We start from the raw sequence: 23,319 nt of genomic DNA, 5'->3' as shown, positions 1-23,319 counted from the left end.
ATTTTTTGTATGTTAAAGATTTGAACAATTCCGGTGAAAATTGGTACAATCCAAAACCATTCATCTCAGTGTTTTCTGGGGCATGGGGGTTGTGAGCTGCATGCATTGCTGCCTACCAACCAATATAAATACCAATACTAATAAAATCCTTCAAATAATTGCTTTAAAATCTAGAAATGTGTGGGGAGAAAAACCACAAAAACATCAGAATCATGCTGGTTGTTGCTAGTTGAAAACAAATGTAATGAGAGGATTTTGAGTTATTTAAAAGAAACTATTGACAACACATATGACAGCACACGCCACAGTGCTATGACCTTGTTGTAATAAAAGGTACATTTGAAACAGAACTAACTCCTTTTTTTTTTTAAATCAAGTCACAGTAGGAAAGACACTTTTAAAAAGGTGCTTATGAGCTATGCACATAACCCATTAACATCTTCAGCCAAACTGCTCAATGGCTAGAGGTTGAGGTCTAGTACTCAGCATTGTATAAATGTTGCCTTTCGAATCTCTTAGTGGACAATAGAGGTTAAAAGGTGTACCTTCTCTACTGCAAAGGTCCTGATGACGTACTCTGACAGCAGCTCAGTCTCTATCAGCGTAACCTTGATGTCTCTGTAGATCTCAGTGTCATCAGGCCAGTACTTACAGCACTTCACCTGAGAGTGACAAAAGAAAGTGTTCTATAACCACATGCACACTTTATTAATATGCTAATTGCAATGCATTTACATTCGCGCACACACAAAGCTTTATTTCATTTCCTCGCAAACTATTTGAATGTCTGCAAGTTGACAGGCCATCATTTCTTTTTCTCCAATAAAGATAAAGTCTGGTTTATGCTTCTGTGGAGGCTCCACGCAGAGGTTTTCACCATAGCCTACGTAAGCGGCCCGAAGTTTATACTTGTTTGTTGGTGTGTGCGTCGATCTCTTTAAGAAAATAGCAGGGCCGGCATGCGTGTGTGGGGTGTGTGGTGGAGCTAGTACCGACTCTAGAGGCATAGCGAGAGAAAACGTCTCCCCTGTGCTTTCTGACCACGGTCGATAAAATGTAGCAGGAAAAGTTAACCTTCTCCTTGATTTCATGTTGTTTATGGAGAATGAGAACCCAGAACTGAGTAGGGGGAAATGCAACGCTACCAAGCCACAGCAGGGTGACGTGCGTCACTGCGACGTGTAGAACATTTTTTTCAGAGCTCCATGTCAGGCTAGGGTGTAGGTTCCGGCGTAGGGTCCGCATCGCCACGTACCAACCCACGGTGTCGATTTAATGCAGAAGTATAAATTGGCCTTAATTGTCACATAACATCAACTTGCATTTACCACTTGATATTTCAGTTTCTGAAGCATTTCTTTGAAGTCAAAATGAGATTAGTTTCAACCCCTTGTCAAAGATCTGCCGTTAATGGGAATATTATGGTTATTGATGGAGAGCTCATTCTCACATTATTGCTTTTTCATTTCTTACATCGATAATGTGAAAATAAGTCGAAAGGTAGACTGTACAGAATCTGGAACAGAGCAGAATAGACACTGAGGAGGGACTATTTGTCCACCTTAAGGTTTTGACCAGTGCGGAGAAATAGGACAAAACATTAAAAACACAGTGTACTACAATTCGATAAAGAAGATATGACAATCCAATAATTATATGAAATAGTAAACCCTCAGCTGTTTAAAACATTTTCCAACAGAAACCTAACCCCCCCCATTGGAACTATTACTTGTATTAGGGATCATAATAGTGTAAAATTACCCCCACCCCCCTCCTTTCCCACCCATTCAATTAAACTGTTGATACTTAGGGAGTAAGGCTAGTAACAGAGATTGAGATCATGGAGGTATATCAGAGAATGATAATTTTTGATGAGGGATAAATGCGACAACAGCCACAACTAGATTCAATTTTCATTTCTGGAGTCTATGCCCCGATTAGGAATGAAATGAGATTTTGGTTTTGTGGAGTGACACAGACAGACGGGGACTTTCAGTTCTCTCTGACACCCCTGATGACTAATCCCCGATGACAATCACAAATCCACCGTCCGCTTCCAGCCAGATTGAATTAGGCAAAAGCCATTACCTTATTAGATCACTCTGAATGAGGCGCCTGGTTTGGGGGGAATTAGCCTTTGGGCTAAATTATGCCAGCGAACACACAGATGTTCTTCTTTGTGCGGCCACACTTATGAGTGTGTGACTATGTGTGTGCACGGCACTTGAACTCATTCGCTCATACGGATAAGGTGTATGGAAAAGAAGCACGCGTAGCATCACCTCATCACACACATCAGCACACTACCTTCCAAACCAAATCTCTCATACATCAAAGTACGCTGAGCGCCGCCCCTATGTGAAACCAGCGGGACACAGAGGCTGTGTGTGCCAGGATTTCCCAGAATTCATCAGCAACTGTGCCGAGCAGATGGCCCACTGTGATATGGCGGAGTGATTTTTATGGGGCCCTCTGAGGAGCCACCGTCACTGTGACCAACTGTGCCTACCGCTCGCCATTGGACAAGGATCATATAACAGACGGTTTGGGGGCCGGGGCCCACTGAGGACTGCACCGCAGCTAAGCAGGTGTGGAGAAGGTGTGGGGCGGGGCGGGCTCAGCTACTGTAGAGAACGGCCTAATGAGGTACCTAGAGATGGGCCCATGAATCATTATCAGCTCTGCTACATTTAAGCCCCACCAAAAATGCACATCAGCGAAATCAAGGTGTGCCTGTGTTTAAGGGGCTTTCAGCATGAATGTGTTTAAAATTCTTCGAGAAAATCCCCTGGCAGTCAAAGCATTACACTGTACGCTAAGACCTTCATTTTCTCTTGATTATAACCTAACCAGGAGGAACTACAGTGGGAGTTAAGTGGAACAAATTAGGACTGAAGTAGGGCTCTGGGTTTCGGTTTCTTCTAAAGCAGACCACATGCTATAGGGAACAAAAAAAAGGCAAGGCTCTACAATTAGTTTCAACATTATGAACCATCCTCAACACTCAGTAACAGTCGCCTTTCGACCAAAGAGGTCAACATTAAGAGATGGTTCTGGTAGGAGCTGGCACCTACAGCAGAGTATAATCTACTGTTATAGAGTCACTCGGATGAAACAGTACTCAGTTGCCTGGATGCCTCTCTGGTAATGAAGGCCATCAATCAGCTTCTCCTCACTTTTCACTGATCAGATAGATGGAAAAAGAGCTGGCGGCACGCGAGACACATGCCTCACTAAGCCAGCACACAAACACAAAGAAACATCTGGGCACTCATGTCCAAACACACAAAAGCAATCAAACAAAAAGATGGCTCCGTTTGCCTTGAGATACAATCCGGCTGCCAATCGACTGGGGGCAAGGTAATCTAATTTAAGATCCGTGGTTAGAGTGAACATCTAATTAATACCCACCCTGCCCACTTCCACCAGGTTGGTCACCATGATGATAGCTGCCGTGTTCTCCTGCCAGACCATCCTCCAGAAGTCGAAGACCGTCTCCTGCATGGGGCCTTAGAGGGTGAGAGAGCGCGAATGAGTATTTTTGAGTTAGTAAATTACACGTACAGTCACCATATCATATTATCTATTGATCCTGTACCCATTTTATAGTGCTCATTGCAACAGTGCTATTTTCCTATTACCAGACATTATCCAGGTATTCTGTCCTCTTGACCTTCAAAGAAATCTGAGTTGTCAATTGTATACTCGGTCGTGCATTGTACTTGAATCATTTTTAACTACAGGCTGTTTTTCTAATCTATCAATACATACTACTATACATACTATATGGCCAAAAGTGTGTGGACACCCAAACAAAGTGTCACATGAGCATTACAACCATAAGTGATTGAACCTCTAACATAAACTCGCTGCAGGGATTTGCCCCCATTCAGCCACAAAAGCATTACTGTGGTCGACCGCTGATGTTGGTCGATTAAGCCTGGCTCACAGTTGGTGTTCCAGTTCATCCCCAAAGTGTTGTATGTAGTTGAGCTCCATGCAGACCAGTCAAGTTTCTCCACATCGATCTGAGAAAACCATTTCTTTATGGACCTTGCTTTGTGCACGGGGGCATTGTCAAATAGGAAAGGGCCTTCCCCAATGTGATGTCACATAGTTGGAAGCAACCTGCCGTTTAAAATGTTGGAGTATTAGGATTTCAATAAATTGAAAGTACAAGCAGTCTGGCAGGAAGAACAGTGAGTGGTAAAATATTAATTTTAAAAATGGTTATACACAATTTTCCATCATTCATCATCGTTCTTCTTAATCTGTGCATCTTTCCCTATATTAATCTCATGATTATGAACAGCAACTGTTTGTATATTTGAATGCCCTATTCCGCACTACTTTTTAAATATATCAATTGCATGTGGTGTTAACTTCTGTTTATGTATACGCTGTGGCAACATGATTTCTGAACCTCACGCCAGACACGCAGACAAAAAAAAAAAATCTTGCACACAATATACACACAGGGGATTTGGAGGTTTTATAGTGCTACAGCAACAATACAGTTCATAGAGAATGTCCCCTTCATTTTCACTCCTCGGATCGAGCATTGAAAAACATGTCAAACTAGATTTATTCATAGTTCTTCCTACAGCTGATTCATAGCAAAGTGCTTACTCTACAGCAGAGGGCTTAAATACAAATGAAAACAAGAGAGTGCAAATACATCTTTTTAAAGATGAGGCTAAAGCCTGTGTTTGTGTGTGTGTGAAAGCTCAAAATAATTACCCCTACACCTCATCTGTTCAAAACCCACCTTTCCACCCAACCAGACCCTAACGTGGTGAACATCAAAATAAATGAGCAGCAAGCCATTGAATGCCTCCAATATTTAAAACTTCACTGAGCAATAATTGTGGATTGATAGGATTCTAATTATTATTCTGGCTAATTAAAATTATTAATATTAGTTTTAATCATGCACCAAGTGAAAAAAAATGCTTTTGACAAATTAATTAGTGAATGCAAATCACTGCAGTTGTGCATACTCTTGCGTTGGCCCAAATTACCTGGAGACATGACAAATTATGCGCGCGGGCACACACACACAGACAGATGCAGGCTAAGCCATTGCACAGATACAAACTATTAGAGTTTTTCTTCCTTGTCATTTATGGGGTAAATAAATTAAATAGCCTTTAGGCCCCTGAAACCTGTTGAAAAACAGCTGACATACAACAATTTAGTTACCTTTTATTGGTTTTTGGCTGACAACGTTTGTTCAGTCTCCACACTTTGATGTGAGATTCAACACTGACATTATCATGTAAAAGATTTCTCACTGACAAAAGATTTCCAGTAATTTTTTTCAAGTGTGTTCTGGGCCATTTCTGCGTCTATGTGGATGAAATTGCAATCGTTGCAATCAGAGTATTTGGTATACACATCTTAACCACTCAGCCACGAAGACCCTCCCAGGGTAAATAAAACTTGCAATTGCAAATTGGCTGCTCTACTTGAGCAGGACAAAGCATGCCACAATGTCTTCTCCTATTCAAACGCTGACTGAACTAGAAGACTACTTGCTTGGTGGAAGAAACAATTTGTTACTCTTCTTAAAATTAAGGTTTAAGAGGCATCTGGTAGCGGAGTGGTTAAGACACATACTACATAACCACAGTATCCCGGCTGGGGACATTTCTTGATTGTCATCCCCCCCCCCCTTCATTTCCTGTCTGTATCGCTATCTAATTAAACTATCAAATTAAGGCAAACATGCCCCCAAAAATAAATAAATAAAGGTTTTACAGTATGTAATTGTTTGATAATTTATAGGACAAGCTATCAGACACCAGGTGGTCCAGCATCTTTTTCTATTATTGTAGTATTTGTGTTCCTTATTTGCTAGGTCTTCTGCAACAACCTCATTTCCCTCAGGGCATCAACAAAGTGCCATCACCATTTTAATGACTTGATTGATCAAGCTAGGTTTGATTTGCTTTCTGTGGTGCCTAAGTGGTTCTTGACTGTCTATCCTCCAACTGCACTGAGGCACAGCCTCATGCGACATAGTTTAAATCACTTCAATATTTCACAAACGCAATGAAATTCAGGAGACTTTTTTTGCTGGAAAAAGACAAATGATTCAAAATAAATCATCTCCACAATCATGTCTGTGCTGCCAGCCTGTTCATGTGTCTCTTTTTTGAAAACAAGAACATTTCGCAGTATTATATATATATATATTTTGTTTTTTTAATTGAGAATTGAACTTCTGCTGTCTTATTTCCATCCCAATTGGATATCTATAAATTTGGAACAAAGCTCATTAACATCTTCCATTTGTATTCCCACATTCCCTCTGCTATGCATGAGATGGTTCATCTTGATTGTATCGTAGGACCTCAATCTCCAATTCCAGTCACTTTCAGTCTATCCAATAACTACCCAATATAATTGAACCACCCACTCTGCTACCTCCTACACTTGTCCAGAGGGAGGATACACACTGCTGAGAAGTTTGGGAGAGCGAGACAACGAAGCAGGACAGCTGGTGTGTAGGACTTCAGTAACACAATAACACTTGGCATTATATGGTAAATCATCCAATGGGAGGCTCCTGCCAGCCAATTTGTGTTTCCATATACATAAAGAGATGGAGAATAGGTGAGGAGGAGACACTGGGCAGCGCTAAACTTGATGCCAGTCATAAGGAAGTAAGTATGGCTCTTGATAAACAGGTGTATAAGAACAAACATCTCAAACAAAAATTTTTTATAGTAAATTAATGAATAAATTAATATTTACATCTTCGAAAATGTTTTAGGAAAAACACTTGTGACCTACGTTTTCCTCACAGACAACCTCTTGTGATTATGTGAATAATGACTGTTGCTTGTCAGGAGCAAAGGCAGAAGTAACATAATGTTGTGATAGTGCCACAGAACCTCTTCTGGTGGACATAAGGGCGGATGGTTGGCTAAACAAAGTGTGTGACTTTGACATGGGAGACGTGCAGATGTATGGATCTTAAAGAAGCCTCAAACAAACAAATCATCTTGAGAAAGAGCCTCACTGAGGAAATGTTTACAGTCGTAAAGGTTTTAGCAACAGGTTAGGAGGGTAATTGGTTCGAGAGTTCACTTGAGGAACTACAGGGTGAGAGCAGTGTTTCTAGTACGGTGTGCATGGAGCCTCGTTGGAGAAGTTTGGAGGAGGAACTTCACAGAGGAAGAACACCAGCAGAAGCTTCACTTCCAGCTGTCAGAGAGCTAATGCTGCTGCAGCCGTCGTCGTGTTTTGGGACTAGGCCTGTTCATCCTCAGAAGCGAGGAGTGTGACAGCTGCAGAAATCCCCCAGCCTGGTACGCTGCAAAACTCCCGATCAACATGCGCGCATACACACTCACAGACAAACACGCCGGCGCTATGTTCCCCTCTTGCCCATTAATATTACATGCAGCAGACTTTGGCATAATGTACACTCACTTATCATTGATTTGCTATCTCTCTATTTCTATCTCCCACCCCCGTACCCCCCGTTGGGCTATGAGGTTGTTAACCTGTAAATAATAAAAAATAAACTTTTGCGCTGCTGGTGACATTTGGTGCTTGTGAAGGAGGGGAGGGAAGAGCAGAGAAGACCAGAGGGGGAAAGCTTGATGAAATTGAACCCTTTCCCACATCATGAATATTTTCCACATCACCAGGAGGATGCAGGAGCTTATCAGAGCTGTTTGCACCCCAGCTTCAGTGTAATTCACAGTCTACACCAGGAGGAAGCTCATGTCTGATCGGTATTTAAGCGATACGCAGGACATAAAAATGGACAGAGGCAAGGCGGCGAACTGGGAGGGCTGAGCCCATGGCTGAGCCACATGCACGCTCTCAATCTGCTAAGTAGGTGAGCTGCAGTTGGCGTTACTGAAAGTCAGTTGTTGTACTGTTGTAGCAAAAAAAAAAAAAAAAACCTGGATGAGAGAATGACCTACATAATGAGGAGCGGAGCTTGGGTGATGAGGCTTTTATGGAGTGACAGCTGTTCTACCTGCCATTGTCACCTTGACAGAGCAAAGGGACTCATCAATAAACCCCAAACTAATGAGTGTCATTGTCGTTTATAGCATAAGAGAACGGGGACAACGTTATCCCACACGTCTGCCATATTAAGCACATCCTCAACCCACCCCACAACCAATTTATGACAAAGATTTTTTAGCTTATCCAGCACTATTGCGGGTATCATCATTTTCTGAGCTACCGCTGGTCCCAGTGGACTTGAGTGAAAGTGTCACTCACTGAAAAACTTGGGAAAAACTACTGGGGGAGAAGAGACTACTTCCTGATTTTCAGCAACTATGCCAATGCCCAGGTGCTCTTTTCAGGTGTTATAGTATGCAGTTTGTCTGACTGAGAGAGACACGTCTGTGTCTAGCTTCCCTATCATCTCGGGCTGCTCTTTGCCTCAGTGTCAGCAGACTGAGCCTTCCTTCCTTCCTTCCTTCCTGTCAGTCTGCCAGAGCTGATGATGAATTATAAAAGGGCCTGCTCTCCCAGAGAATACAGATGTTCCCACACACACACACACACACACACACCCTCTCTTTGGTACTGGATGGCTATACACAGTGTTGGCAAAACTGTTGTTGGAAAATGAGGACTTATTATGCAAGCTCAATGAGAAAACATTTGCTAATTAATTTGAATGGAAACATGTTTGGCTTCTCAAGCTTTTCATCTTAGAGAGGGTTTCTTTGACTGCTGATCTCCATATGCATATTTTTCAATGAAATATGGAATGCTCTTAATGACTATAGGACAATTATAGAAGTCATAATAATCCAGTTGAAATCCTTTCAGGTGACTGTGCCTTATAAAGTGGCTTGTTTTTGTGAACTGAAGCCCTGCGAGAGAGAGTCGGCACTTGGCAGATGGTTAGGTTTGACTCAGTGGTCAGTGTACAACAGGTGCTGTGCATACATGCAAACAGACAAACTGAGCGGCCGCTGCCCGATTGGTATGCCATCTCTTTCTGAAGTAAGAGCAAACATAGGGTTGCTTTAATTGAGATACTGAGGAAGAGAGGCAATGCACTAATAAACAGGTAATTATGCAACTCCCAGCTCCACCAAAGCAGATTGTGAATCCATTAAGGCGTCTTCGCAAAAATGCCTCTTACTTTTTCCCCCCCCCCTCCACTGATTTGTTCTCTCTAAAGTGGTACGCAAAATCCCCATGCACACGTTGTGTGGGAGTGAGGCACTTGACGCAAAATTCATAACAATTAACCATCAATCAGACTTAACCTCTTGGGTCAGGGTAAGTGCTCCTCGCCCTGCGAATCTGCCGGCCAGATTAACACAGTGACAAAATGTGCCTGTACATGTCAGCTAATCCATTTATTTATTCAGCTTTCTCCCAGACTGCCTGATTAATCACTCCCACACCACCGATGGAAAGAAAGAGGGAAGAGGCAGGGGAGAGAAAGCGTGCTGTTCTGCTTGCTCAGAGGTCCATAAGTGTGTGTCAGTGTGTGTGAATGTGAGTGTGTGTGCACTGAGCAGTACCAGATTCCCCAAACACACACTTGACTGAGCATCAAAGAGGAGTTTGCAAGAGCGTATGTAAACAACGATGGGGATGTTCCGAGAGATATTCGAAAAACACCTGCACACATCCTTCCACCCAAACAAACAAGACAGCCTTTAATTCTCACCGCCCATTCATTCAAACCCAGAGTGCCTTGCAATTTTAAGTTGTATTCTTACCTTGTGTGGCTATGTAGTGATTTGGCCTGTGATAGCCCTGAAAACAGAAAAAAGGGGGAGAAGTGTCACTTTCTTCCTACTCATAAAAGACCAGCTGTGGTGAGGCCATCTCACTCAGAAAACACACACTGTCTTAGTCTATTTTCTGACAATGGTTGACCTTTGCATGCAAACTCAAGTTAACAAAATCACAAACTTACAAACAGTACACTTTACATACATCACTGAACAGAACAGACTTAAACTGTATGAAACCCCAGTTATCAGCTGTTGCTATTCAGATGTCACGTTTCTGCAGCAAAAACATTGCGTCACTGTTGCTCCACCTTAAGAGGAATTGTTTGAAAATTGTGTGTGCCGCTCTTAAGAAGCACTGTGCATAGTCAGGCTGCCAGCTGTTTGCTACTCTATGCCCATTGACTTCTTTCTTGAGGGAGGAAAATGCATGACTGAAAGCTAGTGGATGCTGATGGATACAAAATGCACAAACACTCTCCATCACAGACTCTATATGCAGCACACCTCTGGAGTAAGCAGCCAAAGTGTTGATAATCCCCAAGATACAACTAACAGCACTGATCTTCACAATAGGCCCCTAGTCTCATGGATTACTCTAATCCCTTCAAGTTGTATTTGTCCAATTCCTTGTCTTCTCTCCGGAGATATGAGGCAGGAAACAAAACATTAGGACTTAAAGGCTCTTCCGCGGCCCTGCCTCCTCTTGATTGTCTTCTCCCCCCACCCCTACCCACCCCTGCTGCTCTGCTTATCTCACTCATATTCAATTTAACTTGGACTGTGATTAACACTCCTCCAATGAAGGGAGAAAGACACAAAGGATATTTTCCTCACTCTCTCTCTCATCCACAGGGCTCTTTCAGCTCATTCAACTGTCCTCCATTTTTAATGACTTCTTTATCTCTGGACCGAGGAGGAGATTTGTTTGTGCTTTCATGTAAGTTCTGTCAAGTAAAGTGGAGGCCCAGAACGCCGTCGGATTAGAGGGGGAGAGACAGGAAGAAAGGAGGGCCCTGACAGAGACTGTCAGGTGAGTAGAGCTTACTATAAATGACAGAGACTGTCAGGTGAGTAGAGCTTACTATAAATGGACTTGCGGCTTTTTAGACGCATGTTACTTGAGGCTCATAAGAGTGTTTCTTCATGATCAACACAAAGATAAATGCAGAAATGTCCATATTGAAATTATTAATTGCACATGCTTTGTTTCCAGGGATATGTCTATTACTAAAGGGAAATTAAATGTGTTATGCTCTTTGTGTTTTGCTACATTGCTTATTACAATGATCATTTACTTTAATTGTGTTCACTGACAGTGGGATGTAGAATGTCTAAAATATGCAGAATTAAATATTTTTGCCTGTGGGCATAGATTTGTATTTTCAGTCTGAATATGATTAGATAGCCCACTTTACAAATCTGGGGTACCAACCCTATAACCTACACACAGAATACATTGATGTACTACTTATTTGCTTTGCCAAATACAATTTGGAGAAAACAGAGTAAATGCTGCCTCTATTATGTTCACTGGCAAAGTGTAACATCCTTATGCACAGAAGTCATAGGGAAGCAAGGCTGGATAAAAGGGCAAAGTGAGAAACTGCCCTCAGGCCGCAGACCCAAAGAGGCCCCGAATTTATTGTGTGTCAGTTATTTTGTGGTAATTTGTTGCAGTTCTTTGTGGTTATGCACAACGAATGAACAAATTAAACAATCTGAGTAGAAAAGAAAATGGCTCATGTCAACACTTGACTGTGATCTGTGCCGGGGGTTGCACGTAGAGGTGTGAGGGAGTCACAAACCAAAATAGTTGGGAAGAACTGTTGTAGAAGGCTCTGTGTCAAAATTTACACCGTGAACATTTCTCAATAAAATTGGGTTGGGTAAATCACAAACAGCAGGTCAGTCAGGGTGCTAGTTGTCAGGAGTAGCTACAGCAGTGACGAATGAATAAAATGTGTTGACATTTTGCAGATACATTGGGTATGATGTGCTGATTTAAAAAAATAGTTTTGGGAATACAAATTAGTTGTACTGTATATGAAAGTAATCTTTAGGAGACGGGGTTAGGGGTACCTGAGTGACTTCATTTCTGGTCACTGCATTGCATATCACTCCGTTATTTTAGTATACAGTGCACAACCCCAGCAAATCTCTTTGTGTTGTGCATGCAAACACAACTCTGCAGACAACAGGCTATTACACTACGTTTCCTTGCCTCCTAAATGCTTATGAAAATACTCAATCAGCTGCAGAGAAAAGAAACATACCCCACTGGCTCGGCTTACTCGTATATGACTCGAAATAATCGGTGGTATAATAGAGTACAATAACAAACACTGTGGGAAATGTTCTACACATAAGAGTTTATTGGGCAGGACAGGCTTCTAGATGGGTTAAAAAGCTTCCTGAAGAGCAAAAACATCATTACCCATCTGCCTGCATTTCTACTAAGTACTTTTTCAATGAAGCTGGCAGAGCAGTGGAAATCCTTTTCAATCAGAGCCCTCTTTAATATGTGTGTATTCTTATCTTATAATGGGGCCCTCTCTATTGTGAGAGTCTTCTCTGCAGCGTCCCTTTCCGCAACATAATGGGCCATAAACTGAATAGTGGGAAAGGTAAATAATTTAAGCCCCCTGCATTTGCCGTGGCACACCTTGCATTATGAATTTATGTTTCAAGGCGTAACAAGAGATTACAAATTACCACATTAGAGAGGCGGAGGAAGAGAAGATGGGAGATAGAGTGAGAGTTCTTTCATGAGCAGTAAAGCACTTAGAGAGTCAGGTACATCACCAGGCCATTACACATGGAGCAGAAGCATCTGCTCAAAGAGGCCAATGAGCTGCTGTGGTTGGTCACATCCTTCTACTAACACTGCTATCAACAACATAGCAGGTCAGATCAGGAGGTTCTATATTGTGTGAGCATAGTGGGTTAGATCTGTTTTCAACGGTAGGCATGTCTCATGCCACTTTTTAATGACTTTTACTTACTGTAAAGGTATGCTAAGTCACTTGAGTGCATGTAAGTGCTGTGCTGCAAGTACTCTCTGGTGGTTAGACGTATAACAAAACCTCTGTAGATAACTGCTGCGTCTACCTTGATTCACTAGTCTGTGCGTGAGATTTAACAGTCAAGGAGAAGGCAGCCTCCTTATGTGGATGTGAAGCAGAGTGAGGCTGAAAAAACAGCTCCGCAATTTCTCAAGACCAACCTCAGCAGAAAATGACATTGGTTGCTTGTTCAATTGCCTAAAATGAACAGACGTGACAATGACAAGATTGTGCAAATAATGACATGGCAGCAGGTGTGTGACTTTGTTATTATGATACAAAACATCTTAGGGAGGAGATTGATGTGGATGGTTAGAGTACAAAGACTTTGACACTGGAGCCCAACTAGTCAACGTTGATTTCTTTTAACCATGATCACTATTCACTAAACCAAACCTTGACTGTAGAGCAATTCAGAAAATGTTCAAATGAATCACTTTTGTGACAGCAATATTGTCGGTTATGAAAAGCAAAGAGAAATTTAGTTACGAGGAATTGTTGAATCTTTGACCAGATGGATATAAGTCAACAAAATTATTTTATGCTCATTTCTGTATATCTGCTTCTATTTGTGATGTTCAAGGCACCGCATTGTGCTCTCTGTGTACCTTGTTTTCTTTTTTCAGTTTTATCAATCGTTTTCTGCTCATTAATCCATGGAATTTCTCCCATTTTTCTTCTCATTTTTGGTTTTCACAACGTGTTCATGCTGTTGTTCAAAGCAAAATCCAAAACTATAACCTCAGTATCCCCTGTGTGCTGGTTCTCTCTTTTCTCTCCCAGCGCTGTCAGCCTCTGATCTTCAGTGCTCTTAATTTACCCAATGAAAAGAGTAGCAGCCCTCTAAAGTTGAATATAAAGGCACTGTGTGTGTGTGTGTCTGGTTCTGTCTTTGTGTGTGCATGTGATGGGCAGGCAGTAGGGGCTGCTCTATCCCTCAGGCCCCCTGGGACGGCGGCACCAGCGCCCTCTCTCTCCCCGAGAGAGAGCGCAGTGACCTTTGCGTTGGTGGCACTGGCTGGTGTGTGTACTTACATCAACGTAATTTGCATTAATGTAATCGGAGCTCTGTTCCCCCTCCAGGGCCTGCAGCCTGACACGGGAGTGATCATCTGGAAGAGAGGCAGAGAGGAAGAAACCAGCGTTGAATTAATCATATTAACGAGGGCATCATGAGAAGGAAAGCGGTAGAGGGACGGAGAGTAAAACAGAGGAACAGAAAGTGATGATGGAGTAGTGACCTGACTGGCATCATGCCGGGGCACGAGTGAAAACAGAGTTGTAGAAATGCAACATGGCTGATAAATGGCTGCTGTCATGTGACTGAGCCTGTATGACAAACACAATAGTGCTGCTGTCAATTTAATACCTTGATTATATGAAATTAGGATTAAGAAGTTAAAACTAAAATCATATTTTTGGAACTCACTGACCTTAGGTGTATGAAAGTTGCTCGATGAAAGACTTTATAAACGTTTAAATAACGGTTAATAAGGTCAGTGGGAAGAATGGGGTGAGAACAGAATGTGGAAACCGTCAAGTAGGCTAGTCCATGTTAAGATACATTTGTGAAACGAAAACCATGCAACATTGATTCTAGATTATGTTCATATTCAAAGAAATTGAATATGTTGTAATTTTTGGTATTTAAGATCATTTGCATTGTTATATTAAGCAACATAACGTTAAAGTAACTTTCTCAAAGGTTCTTCTGTGTCAGCAGTGATTAAAGAGGCTTAAAATGAACTGTCCAATCAGCATTAATCGGCAAATTTGCGTCGCAGCTCAGCTCAAGTTTAGATAGGCGACATTAACTAATTATGAAATCAAATTCTACATTTTTATAAACATTGCAGAGTCTTCATGTTATGTTCCTTATGCCACACGGCTTATTTCTCATAACTGAAAAGACACTGCGAAAGGATGAATATAAAAGTAGATTGGAAAGGTCAAAGCTGCTCTCGTTGGCTGATAATAAAACTCTGTTTGAGCAGCTTATATTTATCCAGAGTCACAAGCCTGGCCAATAAATCAGCGAGAAGAATGGGAACGGCACACAAAAATTCATGAGTGCTCAGGAGGTGCTTTGTACACACATGCAATAATATTCCCATATCGGTTCTTCATGCGGTTCTCATCCTTCTTGGCAGAGTCCCATGGTGCAGACTGTCCTTCAAAAAAGCTCTGAAAAGACAGAAAACAGAGAGGGGGGAGATGAAATATGGTGTCATGTGCGAGCACTCTAAATGATAACCAGGCTAAAGAACACAGTCTTCCTCTTTCAGCGCTACAAAAAAAGAAAGGGAACATTGGCAATAGAAAAGAAGACACGGGGAGAGATATATTCACATCATTATTAGATATGAAACACAAAGAGGGTGGTGGATCCTGGGGAGCTGTGTCAAACAGCGAGTGCCATTAGGGCAGAAGCGGCGGGTGTCACGCTCAAACCTCTCCCCCTACGCCGCTCTGCCGGGCGGGGCCACCGCAGCGGCTGTCTGTCTGCCTCATCTGAAGGACTCAATCAGCCCGTCGCGGGGAAAAATAAAGCCAGCTCATCGTCTGCAGATCAAAACTGCTCCGCTCAGATTACCCTCATGAAATATTTATCATCTCTCGCTGGGGAGATTTCCATTCTGATGGCACACCAGGCACAATTAAGCCAAATTATGAAAATACATCTCCACTGCCAGCCCACCGCTGTTCAGCAGGGGAGGGTGGGGTTGGCTCCAAGCAGACTAGCCAGGACAAAAACATTTTATTGTTCTGGCTTTTTGATAGTCAGCGATTGCACATTTACAATGTCAGCTATTACATTAAAATGCAGACCATCTGCAAGTAAAGATTCGGAGGTTGAACAGATTTTCTAGAGAGCTCCCTTTAGTCTGAGAGAGCAGGAGGCATTGTCTTCAATCATCACTGCTCTAGGACTTGATGGTTTTATTCATCTCAGTGCTACAGGCAGGCAGCAGGCCGTTTGTCTGGCAAATAAACGCCTTCGACACCAAACAAGGACGTATTAAGTCCTAAGGATTAGTGATTTCACTGAGAAACAGCTTTATTATGCTAAAATTATGTCACATACTTCCAGTGAAGATGGAAGCATGTCTCAGAGATGGATTATATCGGCCTTTCTCCGGTGGCAGTATGTCTTGAGTAAGTGCACGGGCCAATGTCATTCTGTCTGTCACTCTGAAGGATACAGGTCTAATATCAAGCATCTGAAGACAAATCATCTTCAAGCCAAAAGGCAATACATGGCAACTTTATAATAGTTCTCTCTTAAACTGAGTGACCCTGCCTGTCTCAGATGCTGTGGTCTCATTCCTCAGGCTGTTTAGAGCCTGAAAATAGAAAAATAAATTATGGTGATAAAGTAGCTAGTGTCACAAGAGGTAGAGAATATATGAAGGCTTTCAATTTAAAGGCTGTATACCCACACTGGGAATAATTGGCTGCCTAAAATTCATCAGACAGTGGTTGAAAAACAACGGCTGGCTCCACCTGTAAAAATTATTTCGTAGTAAAGGTCAGTGTTGTCCTTTACTATAATTACTCTGCAGGTAGTTATTCACCATCCTCAAATTATTCCCATTGGCCCAGATCCAACATGGTGTGTTTTTAATTACAGGCTACCTGCTGTACTCCAGTCCCAGCACGGTATGTCTGCTATGGTGTTTCTTTGTCTGTAAACACTTGAAGTAAGTGAAAAGCACAGTACTTTCTCTGCTTATAATCACTATGCAAACCTACGTATAGTAAAGCGACAACAGAGAACTTGGCATAAAATACACACCATGGCAAAAGAAAAAAGGATGGTAACACAATGAAGCAGACTTGTTTAGCGATTTGATTCTGAATTAATCATTTACTGAAAAACTTTTACGAAGTATACAACGTGAGAGTGCAAAGTGTTGTGTCCCTTTTTTATGGTGTTTTCCAATTGTAAATTCACTTTGGGATTTGGTGGGTTTGGCTATGTAATAATGAAACACACTAATGAATTTGTAGACCCCCACCTTAATTTGTAATTAACTAGTACAGTGTCAGAAATTGCTGGTGTGAGTCATTAATATCCAAATTATTTTTTTGGCTCTTTCTTTTCATTGTACTGGTGTGGTAATAAGTATGCTTTTGAAAAGCTTTATAAAGAAACATTAGTTGTGGAGCATTTATGGATCTCAGTTTCTTATTATGGAAAAAAAGAAATTTCACAGTGACATTGTAAAGACTTGACGTGACAAAAGTAAAAAGAAATTTTAAAAAATATCACTATTTCACATATATCATCTGTGGACTGTCAAATACTTTGGTAACTTTGCATAGCTTCTGTTGGTAAATGCCCTTTTCAGACTAGATCATATATGTCAGATGATGTAATCCCACAGGGCCTTAAAAAATAGCCAACAAGCACCATCAATCTGTCAGGTTTGTGATATCATCTACAAGTTTAAAAAAAAACAACAACTCACAAATAACCAAAAGTATTGGCTTACCTCGTTTATCTGATCCAAAGTTAACGTAAAGAATAACAAGAAGCATGGGTCAGAGAGAGATATAGTACAGTGTAAGTCAACAGGTTTAGAGGTGCACTGGGCTCCAATCTCATCATCAATAATAAACGATTAAAAAGGGCATTAACCTTAAAACAGATTGATATAGAGAAGACAGCAGCAGAACACAAGATACAAATGAATCGCTCTAGCAAAGTGAGAAAGAGCTCCGATACACACTTTAAGCATCCGCCGGGCCTTTTTTTTGCAACAGGCTGTGGACAGTTAGATGACAACAGGGTAAGGGGGACCTGGTCCAATCATTCGCTGTGGCGTTGCTTCCTTTTGATTGACTGTTATGCATCCATGCAATGCCGGCCGCGTGAACCCAAAACACCTTTATCCATAATGGATTAGGCCCGGAGGGCAGCCCAAAGAACTTCAGACCCTCAATGATCTGATGCTGCAGGTATGGGAGGCTGCATTATTTAATCCTGCAGTCGTGAGGGGGAAGTTGGGAGTTAATTACTGATAAATCCGGCCCACACATAGTAGAACTAAGCAGGTAGGGAGAGGAAGAGAGAGAGAAAAGCAAGGAAAGAATGCGGGAGGTGGAGATAAGTAACAGAAAAAGAGTTGAAGCCAGAGAGAGGACATAAGAGGTACAGGGAATAGGTTCAGAGGGTGAAAAAAAAGATGTGATGCAAGTTAAAAAAGAGAAGATCAGGATGGAGGAAGGTGATAAAGAAAGACAGACGATGTAAGAATAAAAAAGTAAAACTAATATCAGTGAAAAGGGCCAGTGTGGAGTGATACGGATGAGATATTTCAAGGCTTTAAAAAGTAAAGCTTAAAGACAGTCTGTTACAACATGGCATCGGGGTGAGATGAGGCTGGCTGGTGTGGTGCTGGGGGACGGTGACGATGCTGGAGTGCCGCCAAGCCCTGCCAGCCTCCCGCGCTAATGAGAGGAAATGAGAGTGATGCTCTTCTGGGGCAAAATTTTTTGTTTTGGTGTCAGCGAGAGGCATGGTGTCAGATTCCGAATGCTGTTGTGTGACAACAGTCTTTAGAGAGCAGCAGGCTGCCGGAGCCTAATCGGACCTGATTCAAATAAAGGAGGGGACATGGCTAACACACAGTTAGCTGTTGCTTACATTGTGTGTGTGTGTGTGTGTGTGTGTGTGTGTGGGTGGGGGTCTACAGCTAGGTCTTCAAGGGGTACCGGGACAGCAGCATTTGACACATGCACACAACACATGCACGCAGTGCACAATCGCTGCAAACAACAAGGAACAGATGAACAACAAAAAGAATCACACCGTAAACACACTGAGACAGGGTACATTAACAATTTATCATAAAAGTGCATCTGGGGAGAAACAAAACAGTTGTGCTGTGCGGTGCAAAACAGAGAGAGAGACAGACAGAAACGGAGAGACGGATACAGAGAAAAAGACATAGGATTGTACACCATGACACAGATGAAGTCTTATATTAGACTGAAACTTTTCCACTTAAGAATTTCCATGGAAATGTTACAAGTCTATCAACCAGGCTTTATTTGTGTTTGCAACCTTTATAGTGGGGGATGACAGCTGGGTTGTGTCCTACCTCATACTCCTCCTTGAAGCCGTAACCCTCGGCGCACTTCATCTGGGTGATGTGTTGAAGGAGGTCTGCCACGCGGATCGCCGGGTGCAGCTGGCCCGTCTGGTACGGCACATCGACTGGCTCCCGCTTCCTCAGGGAGTGAGTATGCGACTGCACCAGACTGCTAGTGTCGCTGCCCATGTTCTGGCTCTCATCTGTGGGACACAAAAACAAGGACAGGCCAGAGCAGGTCAGGATGGAGATGTAGGAGCTAGCATTGCATGATCTATCAGTATATTGTTATCAGATACATATGGGTGACATAACGTTTGAAGCAGCAAATGGCAGTGGTTACTTAACATATAAAGGGAAGTTTGGTTGCCTAGGCGTTGTCCCTCTTCTGCCAGTTCATATCTCAGGTACAACTGTTCCCATTAACAGATGGCACATTATCTCATTTACTGTTTAGCATTATGTCACCACCCTCCAGATTGACAAACAACTCTCAACTAGTAATCTGTTTGTTATGGATGGTCACAACAACACAACATCATTGAGTAATAGGATGAGTCATGTGGTGGGAAGGTTCAGGTCCATCTGTCTCAGTGTGTGGCTGGAAAATATTGAATATTACAGGCCTACTGTACTATTTGGCAGCCTATAGCCATTCAAATACGAGGCCCTTTAATACGAGGCACTTCAACTGTTAAATTAATATGTCAATCAATTAATATGGCTACTGTCAGAATAAAAGGAGTCAGCGGCCCTCAACTGCAAGAAACAGTATAGAGCGGGCGTAAAAATCCACATGAAGATGCTGTAAAACAACAAGTTGACTTTTTTTTTTACTGGCAGTACAGTTTGCTGGTTTGAGATGCAGCTCATATTGAGAGTCAGAGTTCATTCCAGCTCTTTCATACTGTAATCCAGTCAGTGGCAGACATGAGGCACAGATGCTGGTGGGAGCCAGCGGACGATGGAGGGTGTCCAGAAACATGGGAGGAGGAGGAGGAGGAGGATGTGAGGTGGGTGTGGTGGGCCACAGTGAGCATGTCGTAGCAGGCACCGTCAGAAGCATCACACAAACACAGCGTGGATTCAACCCCTGCCACCCGTTCTTCCCCGAGAAAAAAATAAAATAAAAAAAATAAAATCAAAGCTAGGAGGGAAGCGGATATGGTAGGAAAATGCATGGGGTGATGCTGCCATGGGGCACTGTATGTACTTTGACCATGCTAGGCTAATGGTGGCTTGGTGGCACGGTACAGAGGGTGGTGAGATGCTAACATGTCAACTGGTCATGCAATAAATGCCCATGTCAGAAGCAGCCTCTCACTTTCGGCTTGCTTTCTGAGTAAACACCACCTCCTTTCCCCCAACCCAGGGCCCACTTGGAAAACTTACCATTAATGGGCACTTTTTAGATAGCAGATACATAAGAGGTTATGTATGTAAAGAGAAAGAGGAGAAGAGAGAGGAGAGAGGGGATAAGCAACAATACAGCATGAGTACCTGTTACAGTAGAGTGTTCTAGAGCTACGCTATAGGGCAAGATCACATGCCATCTCAGTCCAGACTACCTAGGTAAAAAGCCTAGTCAAGGGGGGATGTTGAGTGGATGGATGGGGCAAGTTCAACAGTGCAAGACAAAAGTAAAAGAACAAAACAAGGAAGTCATGGATTTTAAGGGAGAAAATAATAGTGAAATACTGGTCGTCTATGGAACAAGCTGTTTCAAACCTGTGACTTGCATATTTTAATGATAGAACTTTTTGAATATCCTGACATTTTGAATTTCTTTCTCCAATTGTTATAATTATATTTGCATGTGCTAGTCGTGACACCTCTTTCTTTTTTAAATAGGAAGTTGTGATAAAATAAAAAGACATTACCAATCCTTTATGATCTAATCAGTTTTAATCATTAACCTCAACTGAAGAGACAATGCTGTGACTGAGTGTGTCACAACTGAAAGCATGTAACCTTTTCTGGCTGTGGTAATTTCATGTTAATTGTTTCATGCTTCATTAAATGTGGAACTAACATAAGCAGCTGTCACAATGATGAAAGATACTGCTTTAAGTTGCTCTTATGCGGGAGAAAAAGTTATGTACTTGTAAATGCAGTTATGGTGCTTGTGGTGAAGCTGGAGTAGAGTTGCTTATTGCATCTTTCTTCTTGGCCTTGAGTATTAATTTATTACACTTCTAGTGCCCCACTTAGTAGCTACATTATGTGCTCCGCTGGTATAAAAAGCATCTGCTCGTTTAAGATGCTGCACTTTGGGCTGCTGTGCATATTCAACAAAGCCAGTAATAATTAACAGAAGAACAAAATGCTTTTTTATAATTCTATTTTATCACTGAACAGGATGAATAAACACCAACAAAAAAACCAAAACAAAAACAAGTAGGTCACTAGCAGTTAGCCAAAGGCAGGGGGAGCGACATTAAAAAGAATAATAGAAAAGGTTGTTGTTTTGGAGGGAGGGAGGGAAGTTAGATGTGTAGTGAGGAGAGAGGGGAGGGAGGGGAGGGCAGCACAGCTAACCGAACGTTTCTGAAATTCTTAGTGAGAGGGGCCAAGAAAGAGCATTTTTCCGTCTCCCTCTCACACTGTTTAATATTGGTTTGTGTCTCAGTGCAGCTGCTATGGCTTCAGCACACTGTAGCCTTGGCGCTGGGGCAAACTGCCCCCCCATTGCCCCCCTTAGACACTCCCCCCACATCCAGTCCACATGTCTGTCCATGCATATGAGAGGTCAAACACGTATGTGACATCACACGCACGACACGCAATGCGGATGGGATGGAGTGAAGACAGCCTCAGCCCAGGAGAGCCCCTTGTTTGACGGGGAGGGAGGGGAGGATAGAGTGGGGAAGAGAAGGGGGGGGGGGGTAAGAGGCGGGGAGAAGCAGCAGGCAGGTATGAAGGTGAGGAAGCCAACCTTAGTAAAAGAGCCAACCAAACCAAAAATGGAAAAAGCAAAATCTGTGCTTTTGTGTCATCACGGTTTTGTCTTTAAACAGTCATCTTATGAATGTAATGCACTGTAATTGTCTTCAACGTAGAAATAAGAATAAATAATCAACAGCAATGGGAAAACAAAATGTGTCTCACCTAAGATAGCAGTTGGTACAAAGGGATCTGCTCATACCACCATAACAAGTGCAGAAGTTGGAGGAGGAAAGATAGTTGCAGTTAATAAAAGAAGCTAAGCTAAATCCACTAAAAACAACAATAACAAAACAATAATGGACAGTTTGTTGGTTTCTTGCCAAGCAGCATAACAAGAAACTTATATTTTCCAGAAAAGCTAATTATACACCAAGTTGATTATAAATCTAGCTGCCCTTTACGCCATCTAATCAATGAGCTGTGATCTGATTACATAAGACATACAATTATGCATATTATTTGGAGAAATGGAAGTCATAATTGAACAGATAAATTCCATCTTGGCAAAGTGATATAAAACACTGTTATAACCAGAGATGTAGCAGGGTGTAAACCCATCTAAAGTCAATTTATCTACCTTCTCATTTGTGAAATTGTTTTCAAATTTTTAAAGCACTTAAATTCATTCATACCACACATTACTTTAATATTATGTATATTACATAAAAAAGGCATTACCAAGAACATAAAACTAATTAATACTTCTTTGGAAATATTGTCTCTTATTAATCTATCCTGACACTTTTGCAGGTTTCATGATGACTGAATTTCACACCTTCTGGTTTCACTCGGCATCACTGCTTCTATACATAAACACTTCTCGGGTGACATACAGGATTTGGGTGAGGAAAAACAGTGTATGTTTACCTGGGTAGTAGGAGTTAGTGGGGATTGAAGTACTGAGAGTGGTGGCTTTAGGCAGCGTGAAGGAAGCGGGTGATGATCCAGCTAGATATGAAGAAAAGAACATAACACAAGGCAATCAATAGTCCAGCATTGCTTAGTACTGGAGGTAACACTCAGAACCTTTACTTAAGGAAAAATAGCAATTGAAAAATAACACCATTACATTATCATTACAACATGTTGTCTCACTTACCCTATGGTAAATGTTATTTGTTAGCAAACAAACAAAATTCCATTGACCTTCACTTTATAGTGGTGGCAGCGGAAATCTCAGAGTACAAAGTACAGTTGAAGTATATCAAAACTAAATACTTAGTAAATGTGGTAAGCTACTTCCCATTACTACTGTTAATGTACCAGAGTACAGCAATACTAATATGGCCAATATAGTAAATGTTTGTCATCTTCTCTCCTAACAGAATAGGGACTCTTCATGCAACATCAACACAGCCAACTGCCATGCTAATGGGGTTTGGGTTATGGTTGCAGTATGTTTAGGACTATAATCTTTCAACTGTGATGTTTTGAGCCCAAATAACACAATTGACAGCCATGTAAGGTCATGGAGAG

The 23,319-nt window shown here is 41.9% G+C and overlaps 1 protein-coding gene across 9 annotated transcripts in view; it reads right to left on the bottom strand.

The window, feature by feature from the left end:
- Positions 1-23,319, bottom strand: part of LOC144527050 (receptor-type tyrosine-protein phosphatase mu) — a 158,018-nt gene that overhangs the window by 15,492 nt on the left and 119,207 nt on the right. For 2 of the 9 annotated variants that reach the window (XM_078264892.1, XM_078264895.1), the window contains 10 exons: positions 22,711-22,791; positions 22,006-22,032; positions 20,290-20,301; positions 18,907-19,100; positions 17,296-17,304; positions 14,896-14,983; positions 13,835-13,911; positions 9,720-9,756; positions 3,412-3,509; positions 546-662 (listed from right to left, as the gene is read on the bottom strand). In XM_078264892.1, the coding sequence (XP_078121018.1) occupies positions 546-662; positions 3,412-3,509; positions 9,720-9,756; positions 13,835-13,911; positions 14,896-14,983; positions 17,296-17,304; positions 18,907-19,100; positions 20,290-20,301; positions 22,006-22,032; positions 22,711-22,791 (740 nt within the window). Of the gene's footprint in view, positions 1-545; positions 663-1,697; positions 1,704-3,411; positions 3,510-9,719; positions 9,757-13,834; positions 13,912-14,895; positions 14,984-17,295; positions 17,305-18,906; positions 19,101-20,289; positions 20,302-22,005; positions 22,033-22,710; positions 22,792-23,319 lie in introns of all 9 variants that reach the window. The other 7 variants (XM_078264898.1, XM_078264900.1, XM_078264893.1 and 4 more) reach the window with 4 other exon arrangements.

The sequence above is a fragment of the Sander vitreus genome, chromosome 12 (assembly GCF_031162955.1).
Source record: "Sander vitreus isolate 19-12246 chromosome 12, sanVit1, whole genome shotgun sequence".
Classification (NCBI taxonomy): Eukaryota; Metazoa; Chordata; class Actinopteri; order Perciformes; family Percidae; genus Sander; species Sander vitreus.
The sequence above is the reverse complement of the archived record's forward strand: the minus strand, read 5'-3'. Positions and strand labels throughout refer to the sequence as shown.